This window comes from Juglans regia, chromosome 13 (assembly GCF_001411555.2).
Source record: "Juglans regia cultivar Chandler chromosome 13, Walnut 2.0, whole genome shotgun sequence".
Lineage (NCBI taxonomy): Eukaryota > Viridiplantae > Streptophyta > Magnoliopsida > Fagales > Juglandaceae > Juglans > Juglans regia.
The window spans coordinates 11,073,628-11,097,519 of NC_049913.1; the positions used below are offsets into that span (position 1 = coordinate 11,073,628).

General features: G+C 37.4%; 4 protein-coding genes and 1 non-coding gene across 7 annotated transcripts; 3 read left to right on the plus strand and 2 right to left on the minus strand.

The window, feature by feature from the left end:
• Positions 1-2,997: 2,997 nt before the first annotated feature.
• Positions 2,998-6,764, plus strand: LOC108984879 (probable leucine-rich repeat receptor-like protein kinase At1g35710). The gene is made up of 11 exons (XM_018956966.2): positions 2,998-3,302; positions 3,391-3,538; positions 3,639-3,710; positions 4,097-4,168; positions 4,512-4,583; positions 4,684-4,827; positions 4,922-5,002; positions 5,099-5,170; positions 5,302-5,373; positions 6,230-6,301; positions 6,400-6,764. The coding sequence occupies exons 1-11, from the start codon at positions 3,212-3,214 to the stop codon at positions 6,488-6,490; spliced, it is 987 nt and encodes a 328-aa protein (XP_018812511.1). The 5' UTR covers positions 2,998-3,211; the 3' UTR covers positions 6,491-6,764.
• A 1,184-nt stretch (positions 6,765-7,948) lies between these two features.
• On the plus strand, positions 7,949-8,022 carry TRNAT-AGU. The gene has a single exon. It is a non-coding gene; the product is annotated as a tRNA-Thr (tRNA).
• Positions 8,023-8,440: 418 nt separating this feature from the next.
• On the plus strand, positions 8,441-11,147 carry LOC108984876 (remorin 1.4). Of its 3 annotated transcripts, none has more exons than XM_018956961.2 (6): positions 8,441-8,746; positions 8,954-9,048; positions 9,138-9,398; positions 9,490-9,838; positions 10,123-10,204; positions 10,283-11,147. In XM_018956961.2, the coding sequence occupies exons 1-6, from the start codon at positions 8,721-8,723 to the stop codon at positions 10,478-10,480; spliced, it is 1,011 nt and encodes a 336-aa protein (XP_018812506.1). In that variant the 5' UTR covers positions 8,441-8,720; the 3' UTR covers positions 10,481-11,147. The 3 variants fall into 3 exon arrangements, with proteins under 3 accessions (XP_018812506.1, XP_018812507.1, XP_018812508.1); XM_018956962.2 differs by having other exon boundaries at positions 10,289-11,147; XM_018956963.2 differs by lacking the exon at positions 8,441-8,746 and adding an exon at positions 8,803-8,893.
• A 38-nt stretch (positions 11,148-11,185) lies between these two features.
• Positions 11,186-13,661, minus strand: LOC108984877. The gene is made up of 2 exons (XM_018956964.2): positions 13,559-13,661; positions 11,186-12,562 (listed from the first exon to the last, which is right to left on the minus strand). Exon 2 carries the CDS (start codon positions 12,411-12,413, stop codon positions 11,622-11,624), a length of 792 nt encoding a protein of 263 aa, XP_018812509.1. The 5' UTR covers positions 12,414-12,562; positions 13,559-13,661; the 3' UTR covers positions 11,186-11,621.
• Positions 13,662-20,066: 6,405 nt separating this feature from the next.
• On the minus strand, positions 20,067-20,977 carry LOC109002882 (nodulin-related protein 1). The gene has a single exon (XM_018980799.2). The coding sequence runs from the start codon at positions 20,742-20,744 to the stop codon at positions 20,277-20,279; it is 468 nt and encodes a 155-aa protein (XP_018836344.1). The 5' UTR covers positions 20,745-20,977; the 3' UTR covers positions 20,067-20,276.
• Between the last annotated feature and the right edge of the window lie 2,915 nt (positions 20,978-23,892).

Below are 23,892 nucleotides of genomic sequence, written 5' to 3' on the forward strand. Positions count from 1 at the left end.
TCAACTTTGAGGCTATGGTGCTAATAGGGATGGCCAAAAAACTACAGGCTATCTCTCCAAAGACGAGATACTTCACGACATTTACCTTCCACCAACTTAATATATCAAACTCTCGTGAAAATGGTTGAAGCTCCGCTGCCAAGTATCTGTCTATCTTTGACCAAGCCTCTGTAGAACTCCAAACAAAGGGGGTCTGCTCCAACCTCTAACTCCAGTCCAATCTACGTCTTTTCCCAACCTTGACTTCTGAAACTAGTGAAGGGTAGGTGTAAGTACCGCAATATTACCACGCCGCAAGACGATAATAACATTGTCCAAGTGTATTAACATTCATTCAATGAATCTCTCTATTACAAAATTACGTAAATCAACACTACAAACTAATACAAACTAAATCTATTGCATAAACTAGACATATTTATAGAAACCAAGTGTTACTTCTATTTGGAAGCCATAATAACATCAAACTTATCTAAACAACCACCCAAAAAATCAGAATGATTTTATTTAAAGGCCGTGCTTACAAGGGAAAAAATTAAGGTATTTAGAAATCCTAAATTAATTTAAGGAGGGTTTCAGATTTGAACCATAAATTAATTTATGGTTCCAATCCGAATTAATTTAGCCACAAAGTCACGACCTTAAATCATCAAAACACATTACAAATCTACAAAAATCACTATCACAGAACAGATTCACACACATCAGTCATCAATCATCAAAACACATGCACAATCGAGTCTCCACAGCACACAATTTACAAACACAATCCCATATTCCATTTCCGATTAAACATCAATCTTCCTCCAATCTTCATTCCATAACTCAATAAAGAATAAAAAAATCAGAGATTGAGAGTGTCGAGTGAGACCAAATTCTTACCTTCGGCGATGAATATGCAAATGGACAGCGACGGCGTAGTGGGAACGACGACAACGACAGATTTTCTCTTGGATAGCAACGCCGCGATGTAGATGAGAGAGAGAAAGAGAGAGAGGGGTAAGGGAGAAGGGGCTTCGTGGGGGAGGGGGATTTCTTAACAGATAACTAAACAACACCGACAAAACGACGTCGTTTAGTTATTTGTAATTAAGTAAAAAAAAATCTCAGACATGAAACGACGTCATTTCATGTTTAGTGTTTTTTTTTATAGATAAATACACATATATATAAAGAGGGGCGAGGCAGGGTAGGCGGGGAGGGTGCCCCCTGCAACCACACCCCACCCTCTCTCGGGCGCCATTGTAGGTGTCAGAGGGGTCATCCGCCCCTACATCTGGCGGACGGGGGATCCGTCCCTCCACGTGGGGGTGGGGCGGACAGGGGCAAGGTATTTGTACGGTAATGGACGTGGAAGGCTTTCATGCATGCAGTACTACCGCTCAAAAAATGCAATTTCTTTTTTACTTTCGTTTTTTGTCTCAAAGCTATAAATGTAGAGCCACCAGCAAGTTTTGGCATCCGCAAAGCTGTGATATATATAATGCCTTTGCTGAAATTGGTAACACTGTGTGAGAAAAGGAGACTCTTGTATATTATTATTGTTTCTTCTCATATTTTTTAACTGGTAAAATATATATATATATATATATATAGAATATGGTCAGTATTATTTTTTTGGTTTATTTGTTTTAGGGTACCATCATTATCTATATTTATATATCTCGGTCAATTATGTATAACTACTTCTGTAGGCATCACCTAGCAAGCACCGAAAACGATCGAGATTGCAAGAAAATGAAAGGATTTCCAATTTTCCAGTACTATATATATGGGGTTAGTTTCTATTGAATATTATTATTATTTTTTAAAATAACAAGTTCAAGTGTTGGCAAATGATTCCAAATAAATATTGTAGGAGAAATATATCTACACAAAAATCTTATACAATAAATTCTACACACTCACTTGAATTTATGTGATTTATTAAATTGTAAAATTTTTTGTACTGTAAAATAGATATGACCTGTTCCATTAAGTCATGTCAGTATATAAACTTTTCTTTTATATATATTTATATATATATATATATATATATATAAGATTTATACATAAACTTAACTCCAAACATGGTAGGACAATAGTTAGATATATAATGTCACTTTATTTCGCTCTAGTTCATTTAAAGAAAAAGTACTCATATTTTGTGAAAAGAAAAGGATTATACATATGAAGGGTTTTTTTTCTAATTGATAGATTCCAAAATTAAAAAACAAACATTAAAAGCAGTATCTAGATTCCATAAAAATTTAAGAGATCGAATTGTTATTTGAAAGCTTTTACACCATACACCATCTATATGATATAATTTAATTTGAAAAATTATACTCATCATCCTCACATCACACACCACACATAAATTTTTTATTTTTTCTCTTAATGAATGTGTGATCTATAGATGATAAGTAGATAAACCAATTAGTTTATGAAGAATACAACCAAAAATTATTTTAAAAAAAATTAAAAAAAAATAAAAATAAGTATGATGTGTGGTATATGAGGATGATGAATAGCAAAGATCATTTAATTTAGGAAAAGTCTTCTTGCAAGTGATTTCGTGCACCAAACCGCACACCAATGTTAAATGTAAGGCATCCGTTTAATGAAACTTTGCGAATTAAAGACGAAAATAATTTTTGTGAGACAGAGAACCTTCTTATTCTCTAAAAAAAAATAAAAACTATGTGACTATTGGTATGCAATTTTGTGCACCAAACCGCTTGTACTTAACAAGCCTCTTTAATTTATAAGATTTAAATTTTAAATTTACCTTCAAAATTAAATTCAAAATTAAATAGACACCTGGAACTGGAAATTGGAAAATAATTAGTAAGCAATATAAAACGCAGAACATTTGACAACTTCAAACGTGAAAGACGTGGGCTCGGTCTTGCACAGCAGCGGAATGCCCAAACTGGCCCAAACTTACTCCATTTCGGGCCCAAAACTTGTCTTCCCAAAAATTAAATAAATTAAAAAATAAATCTCACCGACGAAACGAAGACTTCAAAGGGTAAAGAGTGATGATGACGATGATGATGCTTCTCTGTATGTGACTTCCACCCAACTTGCGAATTGCGATTAATCAAACGCTGTAAACAGAAATCTCTTCAGTTACTGTTCAGATCTGTCAAAGCCTACAAATCCGGTCCTCGTCTTCAGAGAGAGTTGAGAGAGACAGAGAGACGAGGAATTCTTGGCGTCCCTTTTAATGGCGCGCTTTCCACTGCTTGCATTCTCTGTGATCTTCATTTCGTTATCCCTACTCAACCTCGCTCATTCTAAAACCCTTAAACGGGACGGTATAGCTCTCTATCTCTTTTTCTTCTTCTTTTTGTTTTGTTGACCTCGTCGAATTGAGTGTTTGAAATTGGCACATAATTGGTTCAGTGAAAGCATTGAACGAAATTAAGGCGTCTCTCGGATGGAGGGTGGTCTACGCGTGGGTGGGAGACGATCCTTGCGGTGATGGCGATCTGCCGCCCTGGTCTGGGGTCACCTGCTCCACTCAAGGTGATTACAGAGTCGTCACTGAATTGTAAGTTCCTCCTTTATTCTTCGTTTTCTTTTTTTTTGGATCAGATTTCTCCGAATTAGTAGAAGAAAAGGTCGATTACTGCTTGGTTTATATTTTGCAGAGAGGTTTACGCGGTGTCGATTGTGGGGCCCTTTCCTACTGCTGTGACCAATCTGTTGGATCTTACGAGGCTGTAAGCTTCTTCTATACTTAGTTTTATTGGAAATGTAGAAAGTGTTATTCCAATGACTTTGGCTCCTTCAATTTAAAAGTGATCATTTTCACTCCATTATATTTTGATTTATTTGGCTGTCAATTACTTTTCATAATTCATTCCCCTAGATTTTAGAAATAGATCAATAAATGAGATTCAAGTGTCCGTGGACACCAACAGTTTGATGGAAAACAATTTACTTGTAGTGGGAATACGTTAAAAGTCAATCTTCCTCCAATTATAAATATAAAGATGAATTACCTATCAAAACAATGAATTCATAACTTCTTTGCTTCTTCAGAGGTATATGATATATATGATTGTACTTATAAAATCTGATACATATGATTGTGTCGACATGACAGGGATCTCCACAATAACAAGTTGACTGGGCCAATTCCTCCTCAGATCGGACGGTTGAGGCGGCTTAAAATACTGTACAGTCCTTTACATTCACTTAAGATCACTATTGGTCTGTTTAAAAACATTCTTGATACTTTTAACTTATGCTTCTAGCATTTTGGTATTTTTTATGATTATGTTTCGCTCTTTAGTTTCATATTTAGACTTGCAATTTTATTCAGTGTTCCTTAATAGAGTGGACGTATATAGCTAAAGATACACAAATTTCTTGTACACCGATTACTGTTGTCGGTTTGTGGAGAACATATACCCCTCCTTCCCTGCTCAATCATGAACCTTAGTTTATGTGATTTTAATTTTTGAAAGCTTTAGCTCATTGTCTTGATCTTTTAGTTCTAATTTAAGTATTTTTCTCAGTAATTTGAGATGGAATAAGCTACAAGATGCCATACCTCCTGAAATTGGTGAATTGAAGAGTCTAACTCATCTGTGAGTACTTTAACTTCTATGACAATTAAGTTTTGAGATCCTCTTCATAGTATTTTTATTCTATTTAGAGTTAAGATCTCATTTCTTGAAACTTGTGCAGATATCTGAGCTTCAACAACTTTAAAGGCGAAATACCCAGGGAGCTTGCTAACCTTCCAGGGCTTCGCTATCTATATCTACAAGAAAATCGTTTAATCGGACGAATTCCTGCAGAATTGGGAACTCTACAAAATCTTCGGCACCTGTAACAATCCATATCCTCTTTAGTGCATCTTGTTGTAGGGCATGCCTTTCCATCAGACTTCTAACATGTTTATTGTAATTTTACATGCTCATAGAGATGTTGGTAATAATCATTTGGTGGGTACAATAAGGGAACTCATACGCATAGAGGGGTGTTTTCCAGCTCTTCGCAACCTGTAAGTTATTTTGCTTGGAGAATTTAGTCATTTCCTTGATATTTTGCAATTGTGAACTAAAATTTACAAGTTTCTATTCTTGCGTATTTTTTGTAGATATCTAAATAACAATTATTTAACGGGAGGAATACCAGCACAGCTTGCAAACTTGTCCAACTTGGAAATCTTGTGAGTATTGCTTCTATATTTCCTTCTCTCTCTCTCTCAATTGCAGATATGAGCACTGCTTATTCCTGTAAACTCTTATTATCCTAATATATATTTCTGGTCCCTATTGTTTGCTGTTTTACTATTCACAGGTACCTCTCCTACAATAAAATGGCTGGAGTAATACCATCAGGACTTGCTCATATTCCTAAACTGATTTACTTGTGCGTTCTCTTTCAGAATTTCTTTTGGTTAATCCTGTTGTGTTTGCCTCGTTACTGTAATGGTATACTTCATGGATATTGGAGTGTGAAGGTTCTGCTGCCCTTTTCTGTTGTAAAAACACACTAAACTGGCATTCTGAACGCTGATTCCTCTATTTTTCTTCTCTATCTCTTTTTGGAGAATGGTTCCCGTCTAAAAGATAAAATATGATTCATCAGTGTTTTGCTGACTAATTACCTTGATCTGGATCTAGCTATTAGGTTATAACTACTTTTTAATGGGAATTCCCTTTGACATGAGGTTCCTGCGATTTAGATTAATGCTCCTTAATTTCTTTAATATTTTGTTTGCTATTATTTTCACCTGCTTGCTAAGGCACCACCAAAGCCGTGTTTTATCACACACGTGAATGGAAATAATAAAGTTTAATGGGAATGTCTGCCACACATTTCCGGGTGTCCAGAATCATGCAGCCTGCTTATCTTCCTAACTTGGCATCTGGGTTGCTGCTTTTTATTAGAATCTGAAACCCTCAATATCTTAATATGCATTATTTAGATGATTCATGTATTAGGATATCAATTTAATGCTCCATTCTTGAAGGTTGCAGGGTATGAAATACGTATTGATCTTTTGCCTGTCTTGATGTGAAATTAGGGATGGGTTGTATTAGCTTCGCAATAAACTGGCATTTCTGTGCAGGCATTCATCTTTTAGTTGGCATTTCATGGAATGCATGCTACCTTTTGTCTGTCTGCTATAGTAGCCGGATCTATCCATCACCGCCTGATATTTTCAACGGTTGCAGAGGGAATTTTAGTATTTACTCTGAAAGATTCCTTGATTTGATTTCAGGTACTTGGATCACAACCAGTTTACAGGAAGAATTCCTGATGCTTTCTACAAACACCCATTCTTGAAAGAAATGTGAGTTTTCGTGACCACTCAAATCTTTAAAAGTAACCAATTCCTGCGTTTGATCATTGAATCAAGTTATTTATTTTTAATTAAATGTGTTTTAACAGGTATATTGACGGAAATGCATTCCGGCCAGGTGTAAACCCAATAGGTGTTCACAAAGTCCTTGAAGTTTCTGACACAGAGTTCCTTGTTTAGTCAATACAACAACTCCTTAACTAGATGTACTGTATTACGTTGCCAAAACAAAGGGTTCGTCTGATTTTTTAAATGAAATGGGAAATTAAATTTTGTTCTTCTATGATTGTGCCAATTATGAACTTCGAGTAGAAGTGTATTATTTGATGATTTCTCGTGTTGCTAGGGAGGTTTTCAAGCTGTAAATAAGTTTCTATCAGGAATTGGTTGTAATTTTTGAATCGTTGCATGAAGATACATTGATGTAGAGACAGGGAGAATTTATTATTTATTAGAAAATTGTTCCCAAATGGTTTGTGGGTACTTATTTCATCAAAGAATGATCTTGCTGTGTCAACACTTAGCAGTTGCACTTTTGATTAATCGACAAAGTGTTATTACGGGTTATTAGCAGAGAAAAAAAATAATTCCTGAGACGGAGATTCTACCATTTGGTCAGGATGAAATGAGTGGGTGTTGTAGCATGCTCAGGAGCGCCCCCAAAATCACGACTGCATTCACATCCACAAATGCACAAATTCAAAAAATCTAGCCGAGACCTAATTTTCATGGATAGCAGTTTTTCAGCTATGCACAAGCAAAAGCTTTGAACACAAGGCGTGGTACAGTTATCAGCATTATGTATTGTCTTGGAGTTCACCTCTAAACATGAAATGCTTTGATGGTTAGTGTTTACAGATAATAATAGTTATGGTTTTGAATTCCATGGAATGGTTAGCCTCTCATCCTGTAGAACTGAGCAGAAGGCACAGAACCCAAAGAAAAACTAGCTTATACACAAGCTTGCTTAACTTTGTTTGGAATCTAAATTCATCTCAATTCATTATTATAATTTTTTTTAATTTTAACATAAAATATAATAAACAATTCAATTTTTTTAAATTTTAAAATAATAATAATAATAATAAACAATAATATTCTAACAATATTTTATCATCTCAACTCAACTCACTTCAACATCCAAACGCACCCTAAGTGTTCCAAACGCACCCTAAGTGTTCTTGCATTCTCCAACGGTTGTGCATCACATGGACAGTGGCAAGCCGACCAGCCTCTAGTTGGTTGCTATGAAAATGAAGGAAATGGCAAACACTTTCAACTGTATTAAATCCTGGGGTTCACAATGTTCGTGTTGGGTTCAAATATTGTTTAAAAATTATTCTCATAAGTCACTATTCACTCTCACACTTTATGAAAAACACCCCTCGCATCCTGTAGAAAAATTATAAATATAGAGTGTGAGAGTAAATATTGATTGATACATAATAAATCTCTTGTTTCAATGTCCCAAAAGATAAAATTGTAGAAAATTCTCATCGACCGTTAAAAAACCCACTTTATTAGGTCAGTCTAACACCGATTCTATACTATGCTTTCTTAGTTACTGTAGACAATTTGACGTCATTGGTTTATAATAACTTATTGAAATAAATTGATAGTTGCACCTTGGCCAAAGGTGCTTTCGTAGCTCAGTTGGTTAGAGCACCCGTTTAGTAAGCGGGAGGTCTTGAGTTCGACTCTCAACGAAAGCAAGTTTTTCCCTCTTTTTTATTGAAGGAAGTAATACAAACCGCATTGGCCAAAATGTTATCGAGTGAAAATGAAATCAGTCTGTGCCCATGGAAACACCTCCTAAATACCAGCTTTTGTTTTTTGGGAAATCGGTCAAAGAAAGCAGTGACAGAAATCTTTCCCATAATTTGTTATCGCAGAACTCTGATCACGTTTGGGTTGAAAAATCAAAGAGATTCATGATTATGCACTTTCCAGGGGAGAGGGGTTCTTCTTCTTTTTCTTCTTCTTCTTCTACTCAAGTGGAGATAAAAGTTCTTAAGACTCTTCAGAATATTATTCAGTATCTGATGCAAATTCTTTCATCTGACTCTTTTATGGCATCCATTGTACTGAACGAAAAAAAAATATAAAGTGGAAAAGAGCATTTGAAAAAGAAAGATTATGTCCGCTCCCACATTCAAAGCTTCGCATCCAGGAAAAGAAGAATACTTTTCTTCACTCGAAAGATCTTCAAGATTCAAAACCAGGCCTGACATGCAAAGCATACCCAAGCAAGCTTGCTTGCTTGCTTGCACTCCCATCCCTGATCACTGCCTAGGACCAACCTTTATGGGCGTATGTTTTCTTCTATAATGCTTCTTCAAATAAACATCAGACTATCAAAAGCAAATCGTTGCTCAGGCAGAAGTTTTGGGGACAGAATTATTCTCAAACGATGGACGCTTGGGTCAAGCAAACGAGGTAATCCGCTATGTAACTATGAAATACCTGCAATTATATAATATAGACGGAAAGGTTGTCGTTAGTGCATGTCCTTCATCCATAATAAATACACCAGAATCTTTCTGTCAAGACATGATCCTTGAGGGCTTGGTTCTATCACCATAGGTAATTAATTAAGCTGCTGCTAGAATTTTTCAATTATTTATGACTAACAACTTCTGCCAGGTTGAGATTTCCCGGTGTCCACAAGGAAAAGATTGAAGAGGCTGGGAGCATTAGGGATCGAAGAATTCCACTTCAGAAGTCTCAAAGTTTCAAAGGTAAACCTATTTCTCGATGGACAATGGGTGAAATTCATGGAGGAGGCAACAATAAATCCAAAACCATAATTAAATGGTGTGTTTTACAGAGAAGAAGAAATCTCAGAACTGGCTCCAAAGACAGTTCTCTAGGCAAATGAGTCAGGAGTATCACTCAGACAATGGAATAGGGCGTGCAGCCGCAGTGGCAGCTGCAGCATTTGCCATCAAAAGACTTGAAGAAACACACATCCCAGATCCAAAAAAGACAAGCCAACGACCCGAAACCTCTTTGACTGTAATCAAGAGTATAAAGGAGGATCAACCAAGTTTGGCAGCAGAACCTGGGAGAACATCCAAGCGATTCTCAGGTAAAGACCCAGCATTAGCACTGCCAGTTATGAATTGAGTTCCTGATTCGAGTTTTTTTCCAAGAAAAATTCATGAGATGGTGTGCATTAGGTGAAACATCACGCAAAATTCCTGAAAGCCAAGAAAGCGAGTTTCCAATAACTGCAACAATAACAGCAAAGACGCCCATACAGCTTGTCCCTTCAATTAAAAGGACTCCAACTTTTGTTGAACACTTGAACAGCAACATCGGTTTGAACCCAGAAACTACGCCACCGAAATCTGAACCTCCTGTCACCTTTAAATCAACAATACCACCAAACGAAATCCAAAGGCAGAGTTCAACAAAACCTGGGACCCCACCAACTGTCACCAGACAGCAGAGTTCAATGGGATCTGTAATTGAAGAAACAAAAGCAGATGCTTGGGAGAAAGCTGAGTTGGCTAAGATCAAACACAGGTACTCATTCATTTCGAGAGTGATCTCTTTAACAAAAAAATGATATTCATGCAATTAATTCACAGCCCATTATACAACAAACAAATATGATAGTGCTGCTTCATCACAACTACTAACGTTTTTCTTATTTAAATTTCAAATTTTAAATAGTCACTTTCCATTCAGAGAATAATTGTAAAAAAGGTTGGCATGCGTATCACTACTCTTCTTGAACATGGAAAGATGAGGCTGGATGGAGTAGCTAAAAACATGAGCTCTTCATTCACTAACAGATAGAATTCCAGGTATGAGAAGCAGAAATCCACGATAACTTCCTGGGAGGAAAAGAAGAAGGCAAAAGCCAGACGCAAACTAGATAGGACACAGGTTTTGCTCCAAAATTCTCTTTTCCTAAGCTAATCCAGAATATGAGTTACGTAATAGGGATTGATAATATCTTTTTAGATGCAGAGTGAACTGGAGGGAAGGAGGAAACATGCCTTAGAAGAATTCCGGGATGACATAGAATTCATTGATCAGATTGCAGGAGGAGCAAGAGTGAAGGCAGAAGAAAGGCGAAATAAAAAAGAGATCAAAGCAAGAGAGAAGGCAAATAAAATTAGAACTACGGGGAAAGAACCTAAGACATGTTGCTGCTTCTGAATGTGAACAGTTCATCTGATTTTTCATGGACTCTTCTAGTTTTTCATGGACAGAAAAAATATATATATCTATATATATATTTAGTTCTGCAATCTGCAAATATATGTTTCTCAATTTCATAGCTGACGCGCTGTTCTACACCAAAGAGAGGCCTCCAGTTATAGTCAAAAGTAAAATGCTCTCATAATCTCGTTGATTTTAGATAATTTACTTGATATTTGGACAAACGCATGTCATTCAATCTGAATTTATGTTTATGCTCTGCATGTAAACCTTCATGCCATCATAAAATCACATCCTCCCAAAATCATCTTCATGTATTAGGTGTCCAGGGCAGTGAGGGCCATGATCGACATCCCCCACTACTGTTCACAATGGATTAAAATGATGATCAGACTCGCTAGTAATTTGTAAAGCCAGACAAGTCGGAGATGCTTCTGTCACCAGCTCTACTAATCAATTTCCCACCTGCGAAGAATTCATCCATGCCTCATTTTTCCTTCCTAAGCACCAAGAGATAGTAATCAGGCTGAAGCAAACAATTTGAAGAATATGCCACCCTAAAACACGTCCATCTTTTATTTGTGTGCAGACAACAATGGGAGAATATCAATCTGCCATATTTCAAAGTTGTTTTTTCCCTTCTAATGTTCAGCTTCGTATAAAGACTGATATTTAACCCCATTGGTCATAGAGAACAGTAGATTAAGCACTATAAACATAATTCGAGCTCACATAAAAGTCAAACCTATGCTCAAAAGTAACAATAACTATAAAACTTCAGTGCAAGAGAGCAACAAATATTTTCAGATATCACCACTACAAGCACTTCAAGGAATATATCTTATGCATACTCAAGTTTGTAAATAGCTTCATCAACTTCTATCAAACAATGGTAATTTAAATCACTGACAATCACTGAAACCCAAGACTTGAGAAATCAATCGTAGAATCGTGCCTTTTGGGCTCTTGAAGCTTCCAAGAAACATAAACCACAAGGAAAGATCTGAAAAACTTCTCAACATCCAACAGTCGCATTTCCAGAAAGTGCAGTACTAGAATCACCAAATTTGAAGAAAGATGGGGTGATCTGAAAAACCTACAAGTTTGGGGTTAACTGATTCAAGAAGCCAACCACATCTCATGAGGTTATTTCTCTTACCAGCCTCTCCAAAGTAGGGTACGCAAAATACAATACCAAGAAAGATGGGATTGCAAAAACTAGTGTTACTACCAAGTAGAGGACCAAGATGACAGCACAGCCAGGTACTGCAAAAAAGGCAATCAGAAGAAATATGATGACCAAAGGGAACTTTGATGTAAAGTGAACGAAGAAATCCAGAGAATTATGAAGGTCAATTTGGTGTTGCTCCACATTGCTGCCACCATTATCATTGTTAGACCCCCGATGTCTAGGTCCATGATTAGAAGGGACCCTTCTTTGGTTACCATTGGTAGCTTGATTTCCAAGTGCAAAATTGCATCTTGGAGTCCAAATTGGTTGATTGTCCCCACGGGAGGAGGAACTAAACTTTAATCGATCACCATTCAAGCTCTCAACCATCCAAAGAATAAAGAAATTTTTGCGAGGGAACTTTAGATTTCCCTTATAAATTAGCCGGAATGAAAGCAGATGGCACCATGGACAGGAAATGAAGAATGGAATCGTGATTTGTTGAGTAGGGAATTTAAACACAGCCAATTGAAGCCCCAAGACACAATTTTTGCAGAGAGTGTGACCGCACCATAAGACATAGGGCACATTCTCAACAATGTTGAAAGATTCCCAGCATATTGGGCATTCCAGTCCTTCGTCTCGGCTAGCATTCGAACACACCTCATCATCTGAGCACTCTGGACAAGCTCGAGTGGACTCTAATGAGTTTTTCTTCAGTCCAATGCTTGCAATGGCATTTGAAGCAAATTTCCACATTGCGAGAAAAGAAAAGTTCCAGTTAGATAAGAGCAACTGCTAAAATCGCGGAGCTTAAGCGAATGACTAATCCATGAAACTAAGCATTCATGAATCCATCCTCTTCAAGTGTTTGTAGTTATTGCCAGCTCATGTTCTTCACACTAAACCTATAACAAATAGGCCACAGTTAGGAAGCAAATCACCATCTATATAATGTGGCTGGGAACAAATCTACAAGCAAGGACTTAATATTATGCAAGTATAACTTTCTGTCCCAAAATCATAAATGGCTTAAAATCCTACAAGTGACGGTTTCTACCAATTCAAGGGGTATAATAGAAAGGCACAAAATGGGCATGCCATGAGAGTTGGCCAAAAGCTCTGTCGTGGAAAACTAGTTAACAAGAACTCCTTGAATTCCAACTTTGAAAATGTGTAAGGTTTTATTTGCAAGCATTCATGACCCATTGGCATATCGGTAAAAAGATGTGATCATATCAATCCACTTGCTTTTTACTTGTATAGCTAGTATGATACACTTAACGTACAGATAATAACACCTTCGGTTATAAGCCTACATGAGATTTTCACACCATCTAGCATCCCCACATGGGTAATACCACAGGCGCAACTCGCATGCTCATCTAACTGCTAAACCTTTTGTTAAAGGTTAATAGAAGAAATGGACTCTGGTGCAGTAATTAGCTGCAGAAATGTGGACAAACCTATTTCCGTTAATAATCTAAATACAAGATAGCAACGACTTTCAGGGGACATCCAACAAAACTAAATAACCCAAAACTTGTACCATTTCTTTTTGAGCACTGAACAGGCAAAAATAAGATTTATCCTGTTAAGGTCTACCCACAAACATAACAGCTGCTTGTTTGCATCTAAGAAAGACCAAAATAACTGGGACATTTTCAATTCCCACTTACAGCGACGCAATGGAAATCAAAAAGCTCCCATGGGAGCCAATTTCAGTAAAGATTGCAGAATTCTAAATTAAATTCAATTAGGGATCAAATATATATTTACATACATGAACACAAAAACAATGCGTAAAGTAGTATTGCAAAAGAGAATTAAAGACTCTAGTGCAATAAAGGATTGAAATGGAAAGGCAAACTTTACTTAGTAGAAGAATTGAAAGGGGATCTCACCTTTTCATCGGTATATATGGGAATTGAAAAGGGAGGTTTTAATTTGGAATGAAGATGATGAGGAGTTGTTAAAATAGAGCAGAATAGGTCGAGGGAGGATCTCGAATCTCGATGATATAGATAAAACCAGACATTGAAACAGACGACGTCGTTTAGTAGCCTACCAGAGTTATTATTCCTTTCGGTTTTTGTTACACACGTACAACTCTTTTTATTAAAGAAAAATATACAGTCTGTAACGACACATTTAACCAAAAAAAAATCAGTAGTTTTGAATGTGCTGATAACGTAATATTACATTATATTTTAATAAAATGATTTACTATACATCAATTACTATTTATTCTCATAAGATATAGAGATATTTTTCATAAGTTATTAAGTGTAGGGTGATGAATAATTGATGAGAATAATTTTACTTCAATAAAAACACAATTTTTGAATAGCTGGTTAATTAGGCAGTTCTCTAAAATCTCTTCATTTAATAAAGGCTAAGCACCATTAAATCCTTCAATATGCTATACATCAGCCTACACTCTCCACACACCATGGTTTCAAATTTTTTTTTTTTAATTCAATACATTAAATGTGTTGAAGCTGATGTAGGCTGATGTAAATAATTTTTTTTTCTAAATTCTTTGGTGAAATCCTGAGTTACCTCCTCTGGATTAGACGGACTAGGTAATCCTTAAGGCTTCCATTCCAGGTCCTCTCTATCTTGGGCAATGGGAACATCTTTGTTCAGTGTATTGTGTGTTGGGGAAATCAATACAGCGGAAGGGATAAAAGCGGTAATAAAAGAGTACACTCACGCACTCAATGACACCAAGAATTTAATGTGGTTCGGCAACTGCCTACATCCACAGAAAAGAGCTTCACTAATAAATAGTGGAACACAAGAAAATATTATAGAGGGGGAGGATTACACTCCACTCAACTCAACTCTCTTCTTTTCTCTCAGAGCTCTCTCTCGGCTCTCTCTCTTTTCTTTTCTCCTTGGGGTGTGTCTGAAGCTCTCGCCTGAAGCTTCAATTTATAGGCACCTCGCCTCACGTATGAATGCATTTATTTGCATTCAATGTAACTGCATTTACAGATACTTGTTGAGGGTTGAGGGTTAAGCGCTGAGCAGTCATTGTTGACTGCTCAGGGCATGGATTCAACAATTCTCCCCCTCCATGCCCATTTACCTAGATGCTATCCATCCCAGCTATGTCTCTGCATAGCTCAAGCTTCTCACTTGTAACCACCTTCGTCAGCATGTCCGCTGGATTCTCTTTCGTATGGATCTTCACAAGCTTCAATAGTTGTTGTTCTATCGCTTCGCGTATCCAATGATAGCGGATGTCAATATGCTTGGTGCGGGAGTGGTACATTGAATTCTTGCTCAAGTCTAGAGCACTTTGACTATCACAATGTACCTTGTAGTCTTCTTGACTAACTCCTAGTTATTGGAGAAAACGCTTCATCCACAATATCTCTTTCTCAGCTTCCGCTGCGGCAATGTACTCTACCTCTGTTATGGATAAAGCAACACACTTTTGCAACTTGGACTGCCAAGAGACAGCTCCTCCTGCAAAGGTGAAGAGAAATCCCGAAGTAGATTTCCTGCTATCCAGATCTCCTGCCATATCTGAATCTGTATAGCCTTCCAAAACTGATTTAGCTCCCCCAAAACACAAGCACATTTTCGATGTACCTTTCAAGTACCTGAGAATCCACTTGACTGCTTCCCAATGATCCTTTCCTGGATTTGAAAGGAATCTGCTCACCATGCCTACAGCATGAGCAATATCTGGTCTGGTACAAACCATTGTATACATCAGGCTTCCTACTGCTAAAGAGTAGGGAATTGCTTCCATTTCTTCAATCTCTTTCTTTGAAGAAGGACACGAGCTCTTGCTCAATTTGAAGTGGTTTGCAAGTGGAGTTTTGACTGGCTTAGCATCTCTCATGTTGAAACGTCTAATGACCTGTTCAACATATTTTTGTTGTGATAGCCACACCCTTTTGAATTTCCTATCACGAACAATCTTCATGCCCAAAATTTGCTGTGCTGGGCCTAAGTCATTCATGTCAAAGGACTTGGATAGTTCCTTCTTTAGTTTGTTAATCATGGACCTATCCTCACCAACGATTAACATATCATCAACGTAAAGAAGGAGTATGACAAACTTGTCATTCTGGAACTTTCGAACATAGACATACTGATCTGCAACAAGTCTCTTGTAACCATGACTCATCATGAATGAGTCAAACTTCTTGTACCATTGCCTCGGCGCTTGCTTGAGGCCATAGAGACTCTTCTTCAGCCTGCAGACTAAGTGATCTTTCCCTGGAGCTTCAAAACCTTCTGGTTGCTCCATATAGATCTCCTCCTCCAAATCTCCATAGAGAAAGGCTGTCTTCACATCCATCTGTTCGAGTTCCAAATTCAAGCTGGCTACTAATCCGAGTATGACTCGAATTGACATCATTTTCACCACTGGGGAAAATATCTCTTCAAAATCGATTCCCTTCTTCTGCTGGAATCCTTTGACAACCAATCTGGCCTTGTGCTTCATCAGTTTTACTTGGCCATCTTTCTTCAGCTTGAACACCCATTTGTTCTTTAGGGCTTTCTTTCCTTCAGGAAGTTTCACCAACTCATAGGTCTGATTTTTCTGCAAAGAACTCATCTCTTCTTGCATTGCCTGCGCCCATAGGCTTCTATCAGCATGAGTTTGAACTCCTGGAAGCTCTCTGGCTCCCCCTCATCAGTAAGCAGAATATAGTCTGATTCTGAATATCTTCTCGACGGAATCAATAGGCGGCCTCTTTGCCGATCTTCTTGGTTCATCAACCAAAGGAGGTTCATCACCATCTAACCTTTGTGGTGGTACACCAGCTGCTGGTGGAGAGGATTCTTGCTCCCCCTGCTCGACACCCTGAGCTTCTTCTTCTGCTTCTGGATCTCGATCCTGCATATCCTCATTATCTGTAGCGGACTGTAATGGTGCAGGATTTGGAGTATCGGAACTAAGCTCTCTTGATGAAGCTTCAGTTCCTATGTTCTGGTTTTCATGGAACACAACGTCCATACTTCTGACAATTCTCTTTGTCACTGGATCCCATAACTTGTATCCGAATTCTTCATCTCCATATCCAACAAAGATACATGGAGTTGACTTGACATCGAGCTTCTGTCTTAGCTCCTTGGATACGTATGCAAAGGCTTTGCACCCAAACACTCTCAGGTGAGAGTAAGAGACATCTTTTACAGACCAAACCTTCTCAGGAATTTCAAATTCCAGTGGTGCAGAAGGTGATCTGTTGATCAGGTAACAGGCAGCAAGAACAGCTTCACCCCAAAACGGCTTTGGTAACTTGGCCATACTGAGCATGCATCTTGTTCTTTCAATGATGGTCCGGTTCATTCTTTCGGCTACACCATTGTGCTGAGGGGTATATGGGACCGTCTTCTCATGTCGAATACCGCGATCAGCGCAGTATGTAGCGAACCTTTTGGAGACATATTCTCCTCCATTGTCCGTTCGCAGGCACTTCAACTTCTTTCCCGTCTCTCTTTCCACTAGGGTGTGGAAATTCTTGAAGTGCTCGAAGACCTGATCCTTTGACTTCAAAACATATATCCAGACTTTTCGTCAAGCATCATCAATGAATGTCACGAAATATCTGTTACCTCCCAATGACTCTTCTTCCATGGGACCACATACATCAGAGTGTACCAGACTCAACAACTCTGATCTTCTCTTCGTAGAGGATTTAAACGAGACTCTGCATTGTTTGCCAAACAAACAATACTCACAAGGGTTTAACGTTGTTCTTTTGGCAACTTTGATGAGTGCCTTCTTCGCAAGCGTATCCAACCATTTCTCACCCATGTGTCCGAGTCTCTTGTGCCACAGATTCGGTGATGCCTCGTCTTCCACTGCATTGAGGCTATCAGAACCGATCTTCACATGGGTCTTGTACAACGTACCGCAAATATGTTCTCGGACGACAACCATGGCACCTTGTGACAGCTTCCAAGTGCCTTTGCTGAAGTAGCTGTCATAGCCCTGTCGATCAAGGGCTGTACCGGAAATCAGGTTGAGCCGAAGGTCAGGAATGTGTCGAACATCTTTCAACACCATGGTGCAACCAACGTTGGTTTTTATCTGCACTTCGCCAACTCCCACAATCTTCGAGGAACTGGCATTCCCCATCCTTACCGTACCAAAGTCTCCTGCTTTGTACGTAGTGAAAAATTCACTGTAGGAAGTGGCGTGGTATGATGCTGCTGTGTCTACCACCCACTCAACATCATGGCTTGCAACGTGTAGACACGTCTCTTCACTGGTGGAGAGTATTGCCACATCTCCAGAAAGAGTGACAAGGGTTTCACCATCTTCTTTCTTCAGCTTACTGCTTTGACCTTGCTCCTTTAAAAACTTGCGGCAGTGTTTCCTCATGTGACCTTCTTTGCCACAATGGTAACATTTCATGTTACCCGTCTGCTGGTTCCTGCTACTGCTGGACCTTTCACGTGGTTGAGGCTTCCCTCTATTTCTGCTTCAACTTCTCCATCTATCATTACCTTGAGGCCTTTCTCTACTCTCGGTGACAAGGACATGAGTTTGATTCATGCTTGTCTCTTTTCGTCTGGCCTCCTCATTAAACAGGGCATCCTTAACCATCGTCATGGTAAGTTTGCCATCTGGAGTAGAGTTACTTAGGGAGACCACCAGCGTCTCCCAACTGTCTGGTAATGAACTGAGAAGTAGCAGGGCTTGTTCTTCATCGCCAAGATTCAGGTTGACGGACCCGAGCTGGTTAACTAGGTTTTGAAACTCGCTAGTATGCTCGGCAACAGAGGTATCACTTTTCAACTTCAAGTTAACAAGCCGTCTCATCAAGAGGGCCTTGTTTCGAGCAGTTTTAGCCTGATACATATCCTCTAACTTTTTCCAGAGGCTATATGCATCCGTCTCCTAGGCCACGTGGTGAAAAACACTATGGTCAATCCATTGCCTGATCTGACCAATAGTCTTCTTGTGCATCTTTCTCCACACTTGATCCGTAACTTCATCTGACTTATTCCCTTCATCTTCCAAAGGGTCAAACAGATCTTTACAATTCAAGAGATCCTCCATTCGAGGTCTCCAAAGACTGTAGTTTGAGGCAGTCAGCTTTATCATGGCGCCTGATGCTGAATCCTCCATGGATTTAGACTGTTCTAAATACAAAATGCAAGTACATGATCTTTGAGATGAAATATCACAAAACGGACAGTATCGTTGTGTCCGGAACGTCTGATTTTGTTGGAAACGAGTCTTGTTTCATCAAAATCGGACTCAGATAGCACAAGGAATGAGCAAAAGAACCAAAACAGAAACTCTGTCGCGCGTGCAGTGCGTGGCACGAACAAAACGCGTAGGCGCGTGTACCTCACGCGCAGGAACTCCTCTGGTGCGCGTGGAACGCGTAGGCGCGTGTACCTCACGCGCTTAAGGAGTCAGGGACACGTCAGGGCGCGTGAACTTCACGCGCAAGGTCTTCCCTGGAGCGGGTGTGGCGCATGTATGAGCGTGGGACTCACGCGCTCGATACTCTTCTGGGCGAGTGGGACGCGTGTCGAGAGTGGGTCTCACTCTCCTATCTTCAGATGGCGCGTGAGGGAGCGTGTGACCTCCGTTAAGCCTCTGGTTTTCACCGCTTTTCTTATCTCGATGAGACGAACACAGTGGTATGCTCAAATTTGAAAACTGAGCTACGCACTAAAACCGAGTTTTTTGTAAAAAAAACTCCTTCCAACAAACGCTCTGATACCACTTGTTAGGGAAATCAATACAACGGAAGGGATAAAAGCGGTAATAAAAGAGTACACTCACGCACTCAATGACACCAAGAATTTAACGTGGTTCGGCAACTGCCTACATCCACAGAAAAGAACTTCACTAATAAATAGTGGAACATAAGAAAATATTACAGAGGAAGAGGATTACACTCCACTCAACTCAACTCTCTTCTTTTCTCTCAGAACTCTCTCTCGGCTCTCTCTCTTTTCTTTTCTCTTTGAGATGTGTCCGAAGCTCTCGCCTGAAGCTTCAATTTATACGCGCCCCGCCTCACATATGAATGCATTTATTTGCATTCAATGTAACTGCATTTACAGTTACTTGTTGAGGGTTAAGCGTTGAGCATATGACTGCTCAGGGCATGGATTCAACATTGTGGAATGCCTATACGCCATAGGGTTTGTAGTCCTCTTTTACAGACATTTTGAGGATTAATAAGCCCTCTACAGTTGCCATGTTGAGCATGAGCTACTTGAACGGAAAGTTGACTAACTTCGTTGTAAAGAGGAGCTAATTTCGGTTTGTTATTAACCAATTTATTCCTGAAAAATATGTCTTTTACCCATTCAACAAGCAGGCGCAGGACTCGACTCTCGATTATGGCACCCGAAAAGAGATAAATCACTGGATATTGCCAATCTGAGACAAGGGAAAGAGAGACAGACATGTTGAGCTAATACCAAATTGCCAAGTACTTTTTTTCAATGATTCTGGAACAGATCTACTAAGCAGAGATACTAAACAGATTTACTAAATCTGTTTCAACCACGTTACATTCCACAGGCTAAACCCACAAAGCAGAGATACAGACCAAATTATACAGCACAAAAACGAGAAAAAAGAAAAAACAGCAGAAAGATGCAGCCAAGCAGTCGGAATCAACGTTTCTTCAAGAAACCTTCAGCCATCTTGAGGTAATCCCCATACCCACCACTTCCAGAATGGCCATCATCATGACCACTCCCAGAATGGCCATCATCATGACCACTCGAATGTGGTGCTGAGTGTGTGTTGTGGGTGGCAGAGTGGCCGGAACCAGTGGAAGTGGTGGAGGAATGGGAGGAGTGGTACTGGTGGAGATAAGTCTCCGCCTTTTCCACATACTTGCCAAAGCTCTTTTCCTCCAATTTTCCGTAGTGAGAGGCAGCGCCTAGAAGGTCTTCAGCGGCACCAGCGACCCTGCCCTTGTCAACCTTGTCGGTCTCGTGGCTCAGAGAGTATTTGGCGGCCTCCGCCACCAGCTTGGCGCTGGAGATGAGCTCACTGGTGGATGCTTGGCGGTGCTTCTGAAGGTTGTGTTCTTGGTGGGTGGTGTTGGGTTTGTTGTGGGAATCTGAATACTCCATCGATGCTTGCAAATCAAGAAAACGGTAGATCAAAGGCGAGGACTTTAGAGGCTAATAGGAAGGAGCACAGGAGAGAAAAAGAAGAGCTGGTCTCCTTTGAGGTTTTGGCCAAGAGATCGTGCAAATAATTGAAGAAGATAAAGAGGATGACTGGATGAGGTTACAGGGATTGAGCCTTTTAAGCTTTTACGCGTCCCTTTCCTCATTCAATTCGATTCACGTCTAAAAGGTGTAGGTTGGACACCATGTCGGCTACACGTATCTTTTTGCTTGCCCACATGTGTGAACTGTATTCTGATACTTTGAAATAGTCTCCTCTGTTTCTAACCACACATTTCTTCTTCTTTTTTATCTGCTCTGCATTTTAATAATGAGTAAGAAAAATATCATCCTTATATCATATATTATAATTTTTAGTGTCGGATGATGTATAGTAAAATTTAAAAAAATAATTTATTTTTTAAACCTTTTTAATGTAAGATCTAATTTTTTATAAATATTTATACAAAATTTGTCTATTTAAAATTTTAAAAAATCACTTATTTTAATAATATCCAACGCGTCAAGCAGATAAACATGCCTCAATAATGCAGGAAATTTTCAATGGTCTTGATGAAACTGCATTTATTGGAGGTTGACCCAAGCTCCACTTTCCTAGATTTCTTCGCCGTGTCTCTGTAAACGTAAAAATCCCGCGAGCAATATCATATCACAGTCGGAGTTCACATTTTGTTTGTCGCGAAGTTTAAGAAATCAAGATTCTCAATGGTTTTTTTTTTTTTTTTTTTTTTTTTTAAGACAATGCTACAGCAACCGCTGGAGTTTTTTTTTTAATTATTTTTTATATAAATTTTTTCATATTTTTTAATATTTTTAAAAAATAAAATAAATTAAAAATATCATTAAAAATATTTTTTTTTAAAAAAATTATTAAAAAATATTTTCTTAATCACGAAATAAAATAAAAAATCATTATAAAAATATTTTTTAAGAAAAATTCTATTTGCAATCCCTACTTAAAAACTATATATACAGACCCTTCATTAAATGAAAAAATATCATTTTAGAAGGGATATTTTTATAATTTTAAAAAATTTTAAAGATAAAATTTCTAAATTTGTATTACAGTCTCCAAAATGGAGATTGTACGTAGTATTGTTTATTTTTTTAATAATATTGTAATTTTTTTTATTTTTTAAAAATATTTCAAAGTATTAAAAAATTCTATATAAAAAATAATTTAAAAACAAAACACATTAAAACACTAGAGCTCTGCGCGGGAGCTCTAGCATTATTTTTTTTTTCTTTGAAATAAATTTTATATATATTATATTCTTCTAATTTTACACTGTTTAGATATAATATAAAAGTTTGGCTTACAATTTGTTAAAATTTCACTGAATACATTCGGTTAAAAATGAAAGGACAATATTCATTTAAGTGAAAAAATAAACAGAGTTTTTCATCAATTTTATTTATTCAATTTTCAAGTGAATGTATCTAATGAAATTCTAATAGGATGTAAATAAAACTCGAAATATATATAATTCATCCATCAATGAATTAATTATTTTAAAAATTAAGAAGTTGGTATTTAACATAACTCTTTTCTATTTTTCTTAAAATATATATGAAAATAAATCAAAACAAAAAAACACATATATGATATTTTCCTAATGAAAGGGATAAAATATTTCAGACTCAGGTAAAAAGTTTAACCCATCAAATGGACCCCCACTAAAAGACAATAGAAAGAGCGAGGAATAAGAGAGAATAAAGGAACATAGGTGGAGAAAGAAAATAATGTTTGGAGGAAAAGTGGAGATGTGACATAAATGATAAAAGATGTGATATAAAATAAGGGAGGAGCAAAGGATAAATGGGGCTTCCATATTACTTTTTGGGGGGATTTCGACTTCTCCTTCAGTTTCTTCAACCTCATGATAGGGACTAGGGGTGAGAATCGGGCGGTCCGGACCGGGAAAACCGACCGGACCGGCCAATTCGGTCCGGACCGGACCGGACCGAGAGTTGTTCCGGTCCGGTCCACGGTCCGGCGGGTTTTCGGACCGGACCGAATTAAATATATATATATATAATTTAATAATTTATATATATTAAGTATATAATTTTCATTTGACTAATTAACCTAATCCTATCACTAATTCATCATTAAGTAATTATTAACTAATACACATTTATAAGTTTTTACTAATAGTAATATTTATAATTTTATAGTAATACTAAATTATTAATATTTATACTAATACAAGTATTATATTAATAGTCTAGACTCTACTTCTAGACTCTAAAGTCTAATATGGTATTAATAAAAATATATACTAATAGTATATTAGTAAATTAGTAATAGTCTAACATAGAGTAAGAGTCTAAGACAATAGTTAATAGTTATAGACTTATAGACTTATAGTTATAGTAATATAGTTATAACTTATACTAAATCACTATAACTAATATTAGTATATTACTAACATATAGCTATAGCCTATACTATATTACTAATAGTCCAATACTAATACTATTAATCTATTATATAGTTATAATTTATAAGTTATATTAATTATGATTGATAATAATTAATCACTATAAGTCTATGACTCTATAGTATTAATGTATTATTATATAATATATAGTATTAGTATAGTAATAGACTCTAATATGGTATTAGAAAAAAATATACTAATAGTCTAGTACTAAATTACTAATACTATTAATCTATTATATTATATATAGTTATAATTTATAACTTATATAGTATTAGTATACTAATAGACTCTAATATGGACCTATGGTATTAAAAAAAAATTATACTAATCACTATAAGTCTATAATATTAAATTATTAATGTATTATGTATTATTAATATTAATATATAAGTCTATACTCTATAGTATTAAATTATTAATGTATTATGTATTATTAATATTAATATATAAGTCTATACTCTATAGTATTAAATTATTAATGTATTATGTAATATTAAAATTAATATGTACTGTATAACTCAAGTGCCACTGGGCACTGCCCACTGCCAAGAAGCCGAAACGGCGCCGTTTAGTATAAAATAGGACCTAAACGGCGCCGTTTAAGTCCAGGAGGGCGTGAAACGGCAGGATTTTGAAACTGA